Raw genomic sequence first — 12,597 nt, forward strand, 5'->3', positions numbered from 1 at the left:
GTTGAGCATCTTTTCATGTGTCTGTTGGACATCTGTTTATTGCCTTTGGAAAAATGTGTATTCAGGTCCTCTGGCCATATTTTATTGGATTGTTTGGTTTTTTTTGAGAAAAATGTGTAACTTAAAAAAAAATCAAGCTAAATCTGATTTTCGAATGGGCTAGAAGGCTATATCTGACATTCTATGACTTAACCACCACTTTTAATCAATTATAAATGACAGATTTGTTTAATCTACACATTACTTTCTAATATATTTTACACAGAGAATCACAGTATTCATAAAGAATTTTGCTTAATAACTCAGTATCATAGTATGCACCTATAAAAGGAGAAAGGAACTCTTATTTATGGGGTCCCTGGGTGGCTCAGTGGGTTAAGCCTCTGCCTTCAGCTCAGGTCATGATCTTGGGGTCCTAGGGTGAGCCCTGCATTGGGCTCTCTGCTTCGCAGGGAACTTGTTTCCTCCTCTCTCCCTGTGCCTGCCTCTCTGCCTACTTGCGATCTCTCTCTGTCAAATAAATACATAAAATCTTTTTTTAAAAGAACTTATTTATTACTTACATTGTGTCAATTCCTATTCTTGTTACTTAATAGTTGATTCCTATTATTCCTGGATCCTGTATTTGCAAATGCCTACTCAGTTAAAATTTATTTGTAACCCTACAATCAATACTCTAGTGCTAAGTAAGGAAGTCAATCTGTGTAATTATGCATACACAGTTTACTACTAACTAGCTATCTCTCATGATCTATCATCCCTTTCTTCCTTCTTAGTAAGCTTTCTGACATGTGACCACCCAGAATGGTTTCCAAGTTTCCTTCAACCAGTTATTTTCATAGGACTGTATTCTAGTTAGTTGGAGATAGGTAGAAGTAGGTAATACAATTTCTCAAAATGTCCATGAAGGAAAGAGACATGCCTTTCTTCACCTTGCTTTCTGTTGGTAGGAATGTGATTACGACACTGAGTAGCCATCTTGGATCACAGGCGGAAGTGTTATCATGAGGATGGTGGAACAACTGGGTAGGAGGCTGGATAGCTAACACTGTGACAATAGCCCAAGCCCTGGACTGACAACCTCCAGACTTCTTTCATATGAGAGAAAGACAGACCTCTAGCTTAAGTTTCTGTTATTTTGAACTTGAAGTCACCTGCAGCTGAACCTACTTTAAACTGATAGAAAAAGTCACGTGCAAACACAGGGCTGTTGCTTAAGCAACAGAGCAGAAGTCTACTAGATAAGGCATCAACATGGGCGGTGGGTAAATGGGGTTGAAACCTACCCTACTCACTCTTTTCCAAGCTTACAGCCATGTTTTGTTTATCAAGAACCTGATATACCAGTGGCCCCATAGAAAAGTTAAAAAGTTTGTCTAGAATCAAAACTCTAGAGAAGCATTTTTCAAAATTTCATCTGCGTACTCCTGGAGCCATTGGAAATGATTTTAGGTAGTCTCCATTGATGTACTTCAAAAAAATATTACTTAGGGATGCCTGGGTATCTCAGTGGGTTAAGCGACTGCCTTTGGCTCAGGTCAAGATCTCAGGGTTCTGGGATAGAGCCCCACATTGGGCTCCTTGCTCAGCAGGGAGGCTGCTTCTCCCTCTTCCACTCCCCCTGCTGTGTGTGCTCTCTCTTTCTGTGTCAGATAAATAAAATCTTAAAAAATCGTATTTAAGCGGCGCCTGAGTGGTTCAGTAGCTTAAACCTCTGCCTTTGGCTCAGGTCATGATCTCAGGGTCCTGGGATTGAGTCCCGCATCTGGCTCTCTGCTCAGCAGGGTGCCTGCCCCCTCCCCCTCGCCTGCCTTTCTGCCTACTTGTGATCTCTGTCAAATAAATAAATAAAATCTTAAAAAAATCATATTTAATACTAAATTAAATGGGCTTGTATTTCATGATAGTTACCACTCCATTCTGCAAGTTCAGACCTCAGTGCTAAGAAGGGCAATGACCAAGGAAGGAGACTGCTGAGGGGCAGGAATGAAAGAGAACAAGCTCATCAAACATGTCATTAGGTGGTATTTTATGGTGGCTAGAGTACAAGTTCTGGAGCCAGACTGCCTGAGTTTAAATTCCGCTCTCTGTGACTAGCTGTATTTGGGCATGTTTCTTGACTTTACTGTGTGCCAGTTTTTTTTAACAGAACTAACACAAAAGGATGGTGTGAGGACTTAAAATAATTATTATAGTGCCTGACACATAATGTCCACTCAATAAACATAACAAACATAATAAAACACTCAATAAACACAAGATATTAGCACCATTCTGGTAATTATTTAGCAAAGAAACCCGAAACTAGCTATGCTTGGTTGTTTTTTTACCCCCTGCCAGGAATTGTACATATGACCTTACTTTACTTTAGTTATCAGGAAACTAAGGCTTAGAAAAATTCAGTAACTTTCCCAAGGTTATGCAACTAATTCTAGCCGAGCCAGAATTCAAACTCAGATTGGATTCCAAAGCTATGGTTTTTAACAAAGATAATTAAGGACAAGGCCTGCAAGATTTCGCAAGCTTCCTCTTGTATCCTCTTTCCCCAGTCATAGAATGTAGCAGCAAACTTTTTCACACTATAAGGAGTGGAGGATGGGTAGACCAGAGACTGAGAACAAGAACTGGAAGCGTGGGAGAAGTCTTGGGAAGTGGCAACAATGATCAGCCTGAGCAGAAAATCTGGCTGAGGCCCTGGCAAAATGAGAGAGCATGGGAAGTTGACCAGATCTGAAAAATGTCTCTTGGTGATTTATATGGAGCAGTGGACTCTCAAGATAAGTTTCATTTGTATTTCTCAGTGCTTCTAAAATGCTGTTGCATCGTGAAACACAAAATGAACCCTATAATTCAATAATTTTATACTTTCTCAACAATCACTTATCCGATGGCTCTGATAAAGAAAGGATTTAGTCATCCAAATTATTTCTTTTTTAGAGTCCACGTCATACCTGTTAGGCAAGGAATCTGCCTTTATTGCAAAGATGTTATTTCAACAAAAGTCTCAAACTGTTGCAAATCAGCTGCTTTGGTTTTGCCAGTTTGCAAAAAAAGTAGCTGAAAAGTAACTGAACCAGTTTCTTTTGAAACTAACTTTTATGACTGAAAAACTTCCTGCAACCATCAGTATCTTTCCCGAGATTACTTTGTAACATTAGGAGACGGGAACACAAGTGCAGGAATTGGGTGGTAAATTCGACTCCAGAGGTTATGGATTAATGAGTTATTCCGGGCACGTGTCTGGGGTTTGGTGAGAACGAACACTTGCTGGCGAACCTCCTCTCTGCTCTGATGCCCAGAGCTCTAACCCAGCCACTTTGGCTGCACGTGCTGGCTCGTGCGGAAGGCCCAGCATCTCCGTCCCGAGGGCGGCTGACTCACCCAGCCGCCCACGTGGCTTTGGGTGGCCTCAGGAGGCTCTGGCGGAGGCCGGGCCACTGTTGCTCGCTCACCCGGGGCGGGTGGGCTGGGGCTGCGACGCTGCAACCCACCAAGGTGCTCTCTGCCAGCAGGAGGGCACCGCTGGCACTGCGTCTTCAGCCCCGCTCTAGTCCCAGGCAGCCGCCGCCTCCCGCCCAGGCCTACTTCCTGCCCAAAGCGCGAGGGCATCCCGCTCGGGCGGGTTTCCCGCTGCCTCCGCGCGCCGCGCGTCCTGTAGCCCGCGAGCCGCACAGAAGGAAGCCACTGAAGCGTCCCTGGAAGGTGGCGCTCGCAGCCGCACAGGCGCACTCCCTCCCCGGCGCATGCGTCCAGGGGCCGCCTCGCGGTCCCCGTCTCCGGTGACGTGGCGATGCGCAGGCGGAGCCAAGGTCGGTAGCTGGCGGGCGCGCGGGTGGGGGAGGAAGAGCGAGGTGAGGAGGGACGTCAGAGTGGAGAGCGGAAGGTCAGGGAGGCTCGGAGCGGAAGTGAGACTAGGGAGTCTGTCCGCCATTGTGGACCCGAGGAGCGAAGAGCGAGAGGGGGAAGAAGCGCCTGCACGCCGAAAAGAAGGGCCCTTTCCACGGACCCCCGAGCGCGAGGCCCTCTCTCTGGCTTCAGAGCGAGCGGCGGCAGCGGCGGCGCCTGGATCAGTCACTCGGCGGAGGGCGGCAGCCAACTGCTGTGAGTGCACGGGGAGAGGCCCAAGCGGCGGCGGCGGCGGCGGCGGCAGCGGCAGCAGCTCTCGGGTTGCGGTGAAGAATGTCAGCCACTAGCGTGGATCAGGTGAGGGAGCAGAGGCCTCAGGCTCGGTGAAGGCCCGAGCCCTGGAGCTCCACCCTCGCGTGGGGCTTCGGCTCCTCCCCGTCGCCGCCGCTGCCGGCCCCATAACGGTGCCTTGGGCGCAAGTTGCTGCGGTCCTGCCGCCCGGGTCGGGGCGTGCGCCCTGCCCCGGAGCCTGCGGCCGAGACGCGAGGCCGCGGAGCTGCGGTGGGTGGGGGAACGACCGCTCCTAGGGGCCTTAGGGCACATCTGAGGGCGGCAGACGTGGGGCTGAGACCAGGCGAGCTCTGGGAGACGGTTTTCGAGTGGCGGGTAGGAGGTTTGAAGACTGGGGGTGGTTGGGAAATTGGAGGCTATGGAGGATGTGGTGGGTTTTACTCCTACGCGGATTGTTGAAAATAACTTGTCTTTGATAATGTCTTTGATTAACACACTTTCTCCCGCCCCCCTTTTTTTTTCCCTTTTCATTACCACACCTTTCGTCTTGCTGCGCAGAGACCTAAAGGGCAAGGAAATAAAGGTGAGTTTGAATATTTTTATCTTATTTCCTAATGTTCGTCTGATGTCACTTTTAAACTTTGCCAGGGTCTTTTTGTTTGATTTTGCTCCAGGTTTTTTGTTGTTGTTGTTTGTTTTGAAATGTATGTTTAGAGAAATATTCATCACGGCCAAAGCAGTCAAATGCTATCCAAAACTTCGGTAGTTCTTGCTTTGAAGCCACTTTTATAGAAACCACAGTGGTCCAAAAAACAGTTTTCTTAGTTGTATTTCAGTTAAGGAGGTATTACGAATGTGGGGACATTTCTTTAATTTTGCAATTTATCTGTATTATGTAACTACTACCACAAAAATTTCTCCAATTGCGTACATATTAAGTTGGTATTATGTTAGAAAATGCAACTCAAGTTTTTTTCATGTCACACTAGTGAAAAACTGTACTGTTAACCACTGGTTCTAGTGAAGACAGTTATAATGAGGCAGTAATATGAGAGAGATCAAAACTGAACAGGCATGTCATCTTGCTGTGTAGCCCTGATTGCAAGGTGTGACTCAATCTGGTATTTTAGAAAGGGCTGGAAGAGAAAAAAATCTGTGAGGTTTCTGCTCTGGCTGTATGATTTACTCTTCAGTTTAAAAAAAAAAAAAACAAACAAAAAAACATAAACCATTGAAAGTGAAGCATTTTTAAAAAATAAGTGTATTTTGTGTCTATTAGTATGGAACAATACAGTCAACTGACTGAAACATGACATTAATCATGTGACATTAGTAAGTATAGAACAATAACTGCTTTCTTGGGATAGTGCCAGTTAACATTACAGTGAATTATATATTTATAACATTTTGTAATAGGGCTTGAAATTAGACCAAATTGAATTATGCTTCCTGTTTTTTTTATTTCAGTTAGTAAAGTATAACCTAGAAAATAAGATGTGCAATAGCTTTTTAGATGTAAGTCCAAGGTTTTTATTGGTGCTCTTTATATTCTTAGGGTTTTTATTTGCCTTTGCAAATTTGAAAAGAGTAGGTTCTGACAACTCAACTCAGTTAATTTTCTTTGAGTTGTAGTACAGTTTGAGAATTTGCACATTCCAGATAAATGGCACTGTATCAATGTAGCATAAATTTACTGCTTTATTTTGATTAAAGATGTATTTTGGAGGAGTATACAGAGTTAAAAGTTTAATTTTAGAATTATTTTCTGTTGTAAGCATATGCCTCAGAATTTGATATTGTTTGTTTTAAATGTTTTACAATATTTATTTGTAAATTTGAAAAGAATGATCCATTAATTTTTTTTTTTTGCTAGTCTGCTCATGAGGAAGTGTATAGACCTGGAGATATATGAAATCTGTGGTCATTATTGCCTAGCATAAATTATTTTATCCTAGATCTGTGGGGAGGTGGCACTTTGCAAGGCTATTTGAAATACTAAGTGTTTTGTGTTACCTGCTTTAAGGTAAGTATGCAAGTTCAATGAAGTACTTACTTGTTTGACAAAATAAAGTAAAGCATCTAGAGCATTGTAAGCCATTACTCAATTACTGTAAGTTTGATTGCAATATAGTCATTTCACTTAGGTATGTCCTACTGATATCTCTGGTATAAATTATCTATGACAATAATTGCATATTGACATTTACAAATAAGTATTTTTTGGTTGTTAAAATAATTTTGATCCATCAGTATAATCTCTTTTAGGTGTATCTATACACACACAAAGTATTTATTTGGATAGCTCTCTTTTCCAAAAAATTTTCTTTCTTTCACCCTTATTGTTCCATTCATAGTTTATCCAGGGGTAGAATGTTGGCCTGGGATTCCTAGGAGACCTGTGTTCTAATACTTCTGTGGCTACTGACTTGCCCAGTGAGCTTGAACACATTGCACCTTTTGGTCAGAATTTCCTATCTCCAAAATAAAAGTGATAATTCTAGCTGTAAATCGTATTGTATATTATGAGGAATTACAATTACAGTAGTCCATTGCTCTAGTTGCCGTTTTATTTGGTGGATTTATTTTCACCTTCCTCACCTCATGTATTTTTAAGATGCAGGGAGACTGTTGCCTAAGACATGGCAGAAGGGAAAAACTCTACCGGCCTGAGTATTGGTAATCATTTAAGATGCTTTAAAATGGTAGATGCTGCAAGTGCACAAATACACATATACATCACTTGTATTTTTATGCCCCTGCAGGGAGAATTACAAGGCGAAGGCAGCACCTCCAGTGAACTGATACAAGTAGCTATGTGTGTGTTTGAGAAAAACTACTGTGCCTTAGCTGACTTGGTTTTCAAGCTAGTAAAATTGTTTTACAGTTACTCTGTTTACTTTTGTGAAGCAGAAAGCAAAGTTATATTTTTTGAACTACAGCATGAGTATTCTAAGAATATGAGTATTAAACTTGAATTCAACTTCTCAAACATGAAAAATACATGTTGCTGAGGAGTTGTCAGAGTTCTGAAACTGTAATCCTTTTCAGATGACTTAAATTTTAGAAATGCTGTTTTTCTTCTCTGAATTATCTTCATTTGACACTGTGAGCCCGACACCTGTCTTAGTTTCTTTGATTTTTCTAAGATTTTTTCTGTATATCCTTAAGGATTTAAGTTCACTAACAGAGCTAAAATTTGAAAGGAATTCTATATCTCTTTGTAAGGCAAAAATGCTATCATAGTATAAGTAATAATTCTAGGCCTACTTTTTGTAAGTTTGAGTTCTTTTTAGTTAATACATTTTCCTTAATTAGAACTCTATTATCCTTGGCTAGGGTAGTACTGAAGGATAGTAGAAATTTAAGGATAACTCACTATTAGTCTGTAATTTATTTATTTATTTATATTGGTTCATAATTTGAAACTGATTTTATATCACTTATATTTATTAATAACCAGAATTTTTGTTGCCAGAATATAAGGGTACCTCTCCTTTCCCTGCAGGCACCATAGATAAAAGTGTCAGATCCTGTACTCCTAGCAGCCTTACTGCCAGCTTCCTCCTGGTGCCTTAAGTGTATAAATAGACAAATACATGGAAAGGAGTTTATCTTTTCCCTCCTCTCTTCCCCTATCCCTTCCCAACAGAGAGACAGAATTATTTGGTAAAACTGCAGTTTAAAAGAACTAGGTTGAATTTGGCTGTATTTAGTGTTTCAGAAAAGTGGTGGAAAATGTAGTGTTTGGGCAGTATTCTTTTGTATCCTCTCCCCACAGTCCCTTAGGAAATAATTGCAAAGCACTTTATTGTCATTTTAGGCTTCATTTTATTATTAATCCTCAAAACATTCCTATAAGGAGATAGAGGGTATATGGTATTGTCGCTGTTTTTGTAGGTGGGAAAACATGATGCACAGATCTGTTGACTTTCCTAACTTGATGTAGTCAGGACCAGAGCAAAGAATCACCTGGCTCCTAAGGCCCATGTTCTATCTTGATTTGACTCTGCTTCATAGAGCAGAGGAAACAGGCGAAGAATCATGTAAGTCATCTGTTCTTTTTTCCCTGAAGAACTTGTACAGACTATGGAACTGGCTTGGATATCTTTGCTATTTAATGGCTTTCAGTCTCCAAGACATTAGATTGTCATTAAGTAATGTTCAAAAACTGCAGTCTTTAAAGACAGTTGAATTTCTTAAGGAAAGGTATGCTTCTGAAACTCAAGGGCTAGGTTCTTATTCAGATTCTAATTTAATGCAAATTGCTTGTCAGTATTCATGAAATACTTTTAATTAAATATTTTTTCCTTAGATTGACATACTCCTTGAATAATCTTTTATAACTTTTAGACATATTTATGCCTCATTTATGCACAGACTGTAGACTGTATATTTACTTAGTGCATGAGAATATTTTGTTCTTAGTCTCAGCATCTTAGAAAGAATAGAACAGAGGAAATGAGTAAGAATAGCACCATAATATAGAGTTAGGTAGATTTTAAGTGAGTACTTGTTTAATATATTTATTAGCAGCATGGGCTAAATTTCTGAGAATTAATGAATGCAAGAAATAGTTGTAATTTTGAAATGAGTAACTATTTCAGATAACAACATGTATTAGTGTCATAGTCCAATGGTGTAGTGAGGAATCCCCCCCCCCCCCCGCCCCGCATGGTAATAGACCATGTATAACCGCCTTTGATAAAGGGGTTAGAATCTCTTGGACTGAAATGATTAGTCCACCAGAAATAACCTAAGGTACCCCCCTTCTTTATTTTTGTTTCTAGTGGCTGTTAACGTATTTAAATTCTAGGGAGCACATTTAGCTTAACCCTGGTTCTTGCAGTCCTTACCAAATACAGTTAAACCACCTCAGAGGAGCCAAGATCAAGGTGACCTTCATGTTGCTCTTGTGATTTGAGGGCAATGTAGTATCATGAGAGGTCTACTTTGAAGGCTTCACAGAGTGGTATTTCTTTGACTGATCATTGCTACTCAGTGGGTGGCAAAGAATGAAGGGATTTTTATCTGTCTCTGCTCCCATGCCACTGTCAGCTTGTAATACTACATTTTTGGTGATCAAAACTCTTGGAAGATTAGGGAAAATAAAAATGTAATGATACTGTAGAGGAACACACAACTTAAATCCATTGCCCCCAGCCTTAATTTTTAATAACTTTGTAACACTGTATTTTTAAGCAGTGAATTTTCAGATTCTGAAAGGTTTTGTTGTTGTTGTTTTTAAGGGATTAGTCAATATCCATAAGGAACTTTTAGCTTTTTTCATCTCACATGTGTTTCAAAAGTAGAATCGTGTATTTAGACAGTGTCAGCATATCAGGTTCTAGCCTTGGAAAACTTTGGTTTATGTGGTCCTAAAGTAATTTTTAGTCCTTTTTGGATCTTGTAATATTTTATGTAATAAAATAGTCAAGATTATTGAATACTGTCTTTGAATCGACAGATGAACTGAGGTGGGTACTGTTAATAATCTCCTTGAACAGAGAAGTAGAGTAGAGAGGCTAAGTCACTAACTAGAGATACCCCGCTTCTCAGTGTTAGACTTGGGATTCAAACACAAGACTTTATTTCTAGCCTGTACTCAAAAGCACTCAAATACCATTCAGAGAGTAACAACTTTATAAAGCATTTTTGGAAATGATCTCTGAACAAACACAGCATTATAAATTATTCTCTGGTTTTCTTATGTGTTGGAAGAATAATCATGGTTATCTTTAGTGTCTTTGTACTTTCAAGAAAGCTTTCATAATTTTTTGGTTTAGAACTAAAGGCCTTTTTATTTAGATTATTTATGATTTATTCATTGTGATAACTGCTTCGATAAATTTTAGCCACTTTTTTAAATTTGAAAACATTTAAGACATTTACTCTAACTTAAGTTACCAAGGAAAGTTATTTCATCCTTTATTTACCTTTCTTGTACTAAATTATATAGAGATTTAACAGAGGTAGAGAACATTGTTCAGCAATCAGTTATCCACAACACTATTTCAGGTGGTTATTTTAGATTCAAATATAGTATCAGGGAACCCTTCCAAGAATTTAACTGCTTGCTACAATGTTGAAATTGAGATTATTTACATTATGTTTTTGGTAATGGGAAGTGTGTATATAGTTTATATTTATGTAATCTTGGGTATATACAAGATTTGTAAGTTTTTGTTTGCACATAAATATTTGTACCTAAATTGAGCTAAAATTTTTAAGAGGATTTTTTTTTTTTTTTAAACAAAAGGAACAACTCAGGATAACTTTTTCTGAGTTGGTCAAAATATACTGAAAATGTTAGGTTATTCTGTCAGTTTCATAAAGATAATTACCACACATCTAATATAAACATATTTTTTAGTTTCAGTACAAAACGGTTCGATTCATCAAAAAGATGCTGTAAATGATGATGATTTTGAGCCATACTTAAGTAGCCAGACAAATCAGGTAAGTCTGACAGTCCCATATTTAGGGAATTAAATTTACCTTAGTATTAATGGATTTTTCAGATAGATACTTTAATTGAATGAGGCTAACCATAACATGTATTAATCTAGTGTGCCTGCATAATGAATAACAGTTGCAGGTTTGTGGTACAGGAGAATTCTTTAGAAATTCTAGGTGGCTGAAATTAGATTGTGAAATTAAAGATTTGAAGATGGACATTATTTGTGTATGGTATGGTTGGACTTCTTTTTTTGAACTTTGAAAGAATTTAACCTTTTAGTTTAATGTTGCTGCCATATCTTCATAGCTAAAGCAAATTATCAGGTTTAATTAGCTATGCATTTATGGGAAAGAACTAGTTATAACTTGAATTTTGGTTAAATGTAGTGTTTTCTCTTTTATAAGTATTCCAATTTGAATTTCATTGATAATTAAAGTTAATACAACATAGGGAATAGAAGATTTATAAACACATTTGCCTTCTGTATTGTAGGCTTGGAAAATTTCACCAAATCAAACTGGTACTTTTGAGGTTCTTTTGTGTTTGGATTTTTAACAGATAATTGTGTGAGTTTGTGTACAGGTATAATTTAGATTTAAGAATTGAAAAACGAAAGAATTCTTTGATCTCTTTGGTCTCTATATGCCATTTCTGCATTCGTTTTTTAATATAAATTTAAAAAATAAACTTTCATCATTAACCAGTTTCTTGGAAAAGAATATTCTATAATAAATAAAACTGCTTTTTTTTTTTTGCTTAAAAAAAAAGGTATATGAAAAATGTACCATGAAATCTTACCTTCTAGATATTTTTTAAACTGAAAGAACAAGAAACCAGATATCATTGCAGGCCTTTAGAGTTGTAGGGAAAGTTTGAAAAGTAGTTCCCAATTTGTGGTATGTAGGATTGTTTTTAGGAGTGTAGAGAGCCATGATTATGTTCAAACTGATCTACCCCTTGGTCATTTCTCCTTAACCACCCCCTTCTATCTGTTGATCTACATTCCTAGCTTGTGTTGGGAGGGAATAAATAAATGAGAAAGAATAAAAATGGGTGATAAAATCTATGAATGTTTGGCTGCTCATAAAAGAATGAAAAAATTCATTTCATACTTACATAATCTGACTTTATGATCTTTCCACTTAAAGGTTGTGAAATAACGTATAACTAGAAAATAGGAAGATCATTGTTTTGAATTGCAGTGCAAGTTTTAAAAGAAATGTTCAGTATTCTATTACTTGGGCCCACACAGTAATCTCAGTTAACATCTCTTATGGCAGTGTTTCTTTTTGTTTAGAAATTCTGATATTATGAAGTGTGTAGTAGATACTGTCTCAAAAAGGTCTTCATGATCAGATAAGTTTGGGAAATTGTTTTAAATATTAAGTAATAGACTTTTTTTGCTACTTGATTTCATACGTTATGTGTTATAATGTAAGATGATTTTCTAAGACAAGGATATAGTTGTGAAGATCCTCTTGACTTATTTGTTCAACCCCTGTCTTCAGGGAATTTTCATGGAATATAAATGTTTGAGAATTGTAACCAGTAAGAATCCTTTTGTTTTACTTGGTAACAAATATTATATAATACATTTGTCAGAGGGGCTTAGAAGATTTTTTTGTTGTTGTTGTTGTTTGGCATTCTACAGAGGTGGTTCAGGCCTGCCTAGGGAGAACTAGGGGAGGGTACTCTTGATCCCTCTTCTGCAGGAATCAGAGCTGTCCTCTGCTTTATCTGTTTTATATATTGGAATTCTGCATAAGATTGCACTTATAAATAAAACTTTGAAAGTGTCAGAAAACTATTATTTTTTTAACTGTGGAAGAGATTTATTTAGTGAACCCAGTTTTTAAATTATCACACTAAAGTTTCCTTATGTTGGGACAAAAAAAATCTGTAAAAGATTTGTTTTAATGTGATGTTTAAAAAGAAAATCTTAATACTTTCTATTAATTGTTTTTTTCTGGTATTTGTATATTCATGTGCTATTTAAAGAGAAG

The 12,597-nt window shown here is 38.3% G+C and overlaps 1 protein-coding gene across 4 annotated transcripts in view; it reads left to right on the top strand.

Moving 5' to 3' along the window:
- Positions 1-3,917: 3,917 nt before the first annotated feature.
- The window catches only part of YTHDF3 (YTH N6-methyladenosine RNA binding protein F3), a 39,308-nt gene continuing 30,628 nt past the window's right edge, over positions 3,918-12,597 (top strand). The window contains exons 1-4 of one of the 4 annotated variants that reach the window (XM_059394647.1): positions 4,008-4,203; positions 4,696-4,720; positions 8,035-8,180; positions 10,508-10,593. In XM_059394647.1, the coding sequence (XP_059250630.1) occupies positions 8,123-8,180; positions 10,508-10,593 (144 nt within the window). In that variant the 5' untranslated portion in view covers positions 4,008-4,203; positions 4,696-4,720; positions 8,035-8,122. Of the gene's footprint in view, positions 4,204-4,695; positions 4,721-8,034; positions 8,181-10,507; positions 10,594-12,597 lie in introns of all 4 variants that reach the window. The other 3 variants (XM_059394650.1, XM_059394648.1, XM_059394649.1) reach the window with 3 other exon arrangements.

This window comes from Mustela nigripes, chromosome 3 (genome assembly GCF_022355385.1).
Source record: "Mustela nigripes isolate SB6536 chromosome 3, MUSNIG.SB6536, whole genome shotgun sequence".
Taxonomy (NCBI): Eukaryota; Metazoa; Chordata; class Mammalia; order Carnivora; family Mustelidae; genus Mustela; species Mustela nigripes.